The sequence below is a fragment of the Saprolegnia parasitica genome, assembly GCF_000151545.1.
Source record: "Saprolegnia parasitica CBS 223.65 unplaced genomic scaffold supercont2.29, whole genome shotgun sequence".
Lineage (NCBI taxonomy): Eukaryota > Oomycota > Saprolegniomycetes > Saprolegniales > Saprolegniaceae > Saprolegnia > Saprolegnia parasitica.
In genome coordinates this window covers 69,860-75,151 of record NW_012156423.1, presented here as the reverse complement: position 1 = coordinate 75,151, position 5,292 = coordinate 69,860, and the positions used below count along the sequence as shown (strand labels likewise).

General features: G+C 54.9%; 2 protein-coding genes across 2 annotated transcripts; both read left to right on the top strand.

The window, feature by feature from the left end:
* Positions 1-2,207: 2,207 nt before the first annotated feature.
* On the top strand, positions 2,208-3,746 carry SPRG_06951 (hypothetical protein; the record flags this gene model as incomplete). Its single annotated transcript, XM_012346416.1, has 1 exon — positions 2,208-3,746. One exon carries the CDS (start codon positions 2,208-2,210, stop codon positions 3,744-3,746), a length of 1,539 nt encoding a protein of 512 aa, XP_012201806.1.
* A 1,122-nt stretch (positions 3,747-4,868) lies between these two features.
* SPRG_06950 (hypothetical protein) lies at positions 4,869-5,288 on the top strand (the record flags this gene model as incomplete). The annotated part of the gene is made up of 1 exon (XM_012346415.1): positions 4,869-5,288. A coding segment is annotated over one exon (420 nt), but the record flags the coding sequence as incomplete, so codon positions are not given.
* Between the last annotated feature and the right edge of the window lie 4 nt (positions 5,289-5,292).

Genomic DNA, 5,292 nt, shown 5'->3' with positions numbered 1-5,292 from the left:
ATGCGCATGGCGTCTACCTTCGGCCGTCCACTGCATGACGACGCCGACCGTCATGGTGGCGGGTCTTTCACGTGTCAGCTGTCCGGATAATGCAACAACCATCCGGCACCGGTTGCAGTGGCACGCAATCGTCACGTCGGTTTAGCGGTTCTGCCTTGAAGCGTTGCTTCTGTATTGTACTAGTACTTCGTAGGCTAGCGGAAGGAGCACTCGTCACCAAAGGAGGGAAATTGTAGAGTTCTTCAGCGGTAAGATTTGGCTCTTTAACGCAAGAGGACTTGAACGACATCCTTGGCTCGCCCAGTCTGCTGTGAATCCTGTTGTCTTGCTGGTCGAGCTCTGCGGCTGTTCACGACAGGACTACAGGTCATCCTGGCGTGCTGTACCATGAAGTGGGCATAACGTGATGGGCTTTTGCCAGAACAACAAGACAGCCCAGGAGTCGTTCAAGGTGAGAACCGACATTTCGCTTCCACTGCATCTGACAGGTTGGTATACTACGGTAGCATACTAGTATACTAGTAATGGCACTTGAGTCCAACCTTCAGATGTGTGTATGTATGCTATCGATGCACTAGATGCGTCAGAAGCCCAAAACTGCCCACGAGCTGCCACGTAGTCTATCCGGAGGCTGGAATGCGTCACGCCATTATCAAAGAGAGGTCGTTAGACTCGAACAATGGAGGCTCAAGACAGCATTCGCTGGCAATGTCCATCGACTCTGCTAAAGCATAAATATCACTAGGCATGCTATCATCAGTATTTATTGAATGGTTTCTTGCCGCACTCGAGGCCAACATTGACGATGTAGGTTGTGCATGTTACCGGACTGGCTATGCCCTGATCAGCGTTTAGGGACCGAATGAGGTCTTTGGCCCTAGTCATCGGATCCCAGTTGATTGTCAAATCTCACCCAAACGCATTATCGTGGACGTAACCCTACCATAGCTGGATCGTACCTTCGACAACTCCCCAGTCTACTCGGGGCTTACGAGCTCGGCTCGATCGTGATGCGGCGGAAGAACGCCGTCGTCGCTGCCCGTTTTGACGTTGGACGCTGTGCAGATGTGACTTTAGGAGGAGCTGGCATAGGCTAGCCAAACCTCGACGTAGTTTCGATTTGGCTTCGGCCTGCTAAGCCTCGACCTGCCTCGCCACACCCACCCATTGCTGGGAACAAGCGCGACTCCTGAAATGCATAGCAGGAAATACACTATAGGACGTCGGAAGGAGTTTTTCTTCGGCATACCGCCGACCGATGCTCCGAGTGACTGACTGCATGCGTGCCTATCTTGCGAGCTTGCATGCAACTGACGTCATGCGAGGCACCTGTGGTGCAGCGCACCTGCGACAACATGTCTTTGACTCGTTCCGTCTCTTGCGCCTCGTCTCCCTCGCCTCGTCCCCGCTCCGAATCTCTTCTCGCCTCGTCCCCATTTCTCCAAGCTGGTCCTGCGTGTCTTTTGTATTGCGTGTCTACGACAATATTGACCAGTTCATCCATAACTACATAATTCACTCTCCAATTTGCATCACTGTGTCCAAGCCTCCTCTCAGGGCTTGGGTCTCAACACGGCGGTGAAGCATACACCAGAGATCCAGGGCGAAGACACATGACCGTGAGTACGTTCTCTCCATGCATTGCTTTACCACCAGGTACACGATGCAGTGCGAGGTGCCAAAGCCAGTGTCTGAAAACGATGTTTTGGCCCATAATAGAGAAACCAACGAGGCGAAAGCCGCACTGAATTTACGGTGCACGATTCTATTGCCAACGTGTCGATATGAAACGGTTCCATGTGTAGCCACTTTAAAGACATGACTATCGGTAGTACGTGATCTAGAGTCCTATAACATCGTTCGCTGGCCAATCAAACGCGACTCTGCCGCCCAGGCTGCGACCTATATCACGTGGTGCTAGTATTTCAGTACTGGATGGTTTGGTGGATACAAAAAAGTCGTATAAATCGTTTGCCGAGGACGCACCCATATGACCAACTTCAACACAGAAGGCCAACTTCAACACGCATGGCAGGCTTCAAGGTATGTACTCTCTTCTTCAACATCACGCGAGTCACTGCTTCGGGACCATGCCTTTGGCTGCCCAGCCGGTAGGGTGACGCCACATGACCTGTCTGGCCTCTGCGCCACCTCGTTAGATCTCTAGGTCACTCACTTCTTCTTCTGCCACCTCCAACCAAAGGACCATGGCTGGCGGTATTGCGATCCTCCCTGGCGGCGGCGCCGACGACACGCCCACGGAAGGCTCCCGCTCGTACGCGATCGTCGTCTGCGTCTTCGCCTCCCTCGGCGGTATCTTCTTCGGCTACGATCAAGGCGTCACCGGCGGCGTCCTCGTCATGGACTCGTTCCTCAACGACTTTTGCATCGGCTACGATGGCAATACGGGCGCGCAGTGCCGCGCCTCGTCGTCCGACCTCCCGGACAACTGGTCGACGTTCACGACGCTCTTTAACGTGCTCTACTACATGGGCTGCATCGTTGGTGCTTACCTCGGCGGCTACATTGCCGACAAGTACGGCCGTCGTGCGACCATCTTCTCGGCTGGTGTCCTCTTCTGCGTCGGCACGCTCATGCTCGTCCTCACCAACAAGATGGGCCACACGCTCGCTTTGATCGCGCGCATTATCCAGGGGTTTGGGGTCGGCAATTCGTCCTTCTCGCTGCCCATCTTTGGTGCCGAGATGGCCCCGAAGGAGCTCCGTGGTATGCTCTCGGGCTTCATGCAAATGTCGATCGTCACCGGTCTCCTCCTCGCCGGTATCATCAACTATGTCGTCCAGTACGATGAGCACGGTTGGCGCGTCACGAACGCCGTTGCGATGGCTTTCCCGGTTGTCGTCATGGCCGGTATCTTTTGTGTGCCCGAGTCGCCGCGCTGGATGTACAAGGCCAAGGGCCGCGCCCAAGCCGAGACTGCCCTCAAGCGTCTTCGTCGTACCGAGAACGTCGGTGCCGAGCTCCAGGCCATCGGTGACGCCATTGAAGAAGAAGGCGACAACACGTCGACGTGGGCTGACCTTTGGCACCCGTCCATCCGCCCTCGCCTCCTCATCGCTTGCTCGCTCCAGCTCCTCCAGCAAGCCACCGGCATCAACCCGATCTTCACGTACGGCGGTCAGATTTTCAAGGATGTTGTCGGTGACGGTATCGTGTCGCTCCTCATCTTCCAGATCGTCAACTTCCTCTCGACGATCCCGGCCATGTACTGGGTCGACAAGGTCGGTCGCCGCAAGCTCCTCCTCGTCGGTGCTGCAGGCATGGTCATCGGTCACTTGGTCTCTGCCATCTCGTTCACGGCGGGTTGCAAGGGCGACACGAGCAAGTCGGACTGCTCGACGGGCGCGGGCTGGACGATGATTGTGTTTACGGCCTTCTTCATCTTCAACTTTGCCATTTCGTGGGGTCCCGTGTGCTGGATCTACCCGGCCGAGATCTTCCCCATGAACGTGCGCGCCAAGGCGGTGTCGGCGTCGACGATGACCAACTGGTGCATGGGCTCGCTCATGATTGGCATCCCCAAGCTCTTCCCGTACCTCAACATCAACGGCGTCTTCTTCCTCTTCACAGCTCTCTGCGCGCTCGCCGGTGTCTACGTCTGGTTCAAGTGCCCGGAAACCAAGGGCCTCCTCCTCGAAGACATTGAACTCCTCTTTGGCAACGGCGCGCCGGTCCGCGCCCAAAAGAGCGTCGATATCGAGACGCCCAAGCGCGATGAAGCGTAAACTGTTTCGTATAAACAGCACAACTACTGTGGCAAGTAGTCAGTGACATGAATAAAATGTGTACATTGTGAAAATCAATTCTGCATCGCAACAAATCCTCTGGATATTTCAAATCCGAGCTTATACGTAATAGTCACGGACCAGGGTACACGAAGCGGAAGACGAAGAGGCCAACACACAAAGTCCAGCACGGTCGAGCAAATACAATGTGTTGGAGGACCAAGACGTTGATTATTTCGCAGGGTGGCAGTTCCAGCGTTAGCTCCATTCGTGTACTAGTAGAGTGGGATTTTCGTACTCAGTCGACGTCCAATCTCAGTCTCTCACCAAGCATACCTGCATAATTATCCTCGAGCAAGGCAACAAGCTCGCCGCACACCTTTACTTTCGATGCTCTTCTTGCCTTGTGGTGCCGTCCGCCGTCAACACGTAATACTCCAGCAAAGCCATAGCTTCACAGCAAACAAGGGGAAGAGGGCACTGCTGATGCTGTCATCTTGTATTGAGTGCATTTACATACAGGCAACCTCTGGTCATACTCTGACTCGATCTATGTATCGATGACATGGGAAAGACAATATTTAGCTCGCATTGCGCCAAGCGCATACTATCTGGTCCTTTTGTAAGCAACTAGAATTTGAACGCGTTGCAGCATCACTCTACACGCAGCGCTGAGTTGAGTGGACCCGTTTTTGTATTTCGCCGAGTCTAGGAGAAGTCCATGTCCTCTACAACGTCTCACGAAAGGGGCCTCGACACGCTAAGGGTTGCGCTCGCACATGTAGTACCGGTACGCACACAGCGCTGGGTTTACCAAGCTCGTGCTGGGTGTCTTTCTGCCTTTAAGCGGTCGGCCTTCGCCCTTCTTCTTCCTTCGACGACGTCAGCGATTCCATGCATGATAATGTCATTCCCACGTGCGAAATCTGTCGACGGTGCTGTCGTGTGATGATGGCATTTGCAAAAATCACAATCGACGCGATCGACCACGTTTTACCCAAATGTCCGAATCCTCCGCATACGACATTTTATCCGGATAGATCCACAAGATCGGCCAGTTCCACATCGACCACATTGCTTTTGCCCACGTCCAGCACACGCTTCCACTCCATTCGCTTGACCATGCCATCGTCTGCTATCCCATCTCGCGTCGACGTCCTCATCGTTGGCGCTGGCCCAACTGGCCTGACGCTTGCTGCTGAGCTGGTGCGGCAAGGCGTCACCAACGTTGCAATCGTCGATCGTGCACCGGCACTTGTGATGCAAACAAAGCCTCGGTGCTCTGGCCGCGGTCGCTCGAGCTGCTCGAAGCCTACGATGGCGTCGTCGACGCTCTGCACGAGCGATGCCTCCGCGCCTGTCGGACGACGTTTCGTGACCGAGGCGGCGTTATCAACTCGGTGCCGCTGGACGCACACATGGACTCGCCGTACCCGTATGGGCTCCTCACGGAGCAATGGTATACCGAGCAGTGCCTTGCCTCGTACGTTGAAAAGCACGTTGCGATCCATCGGTCGACGACGCTACAGAGCTACACCCGCACGCC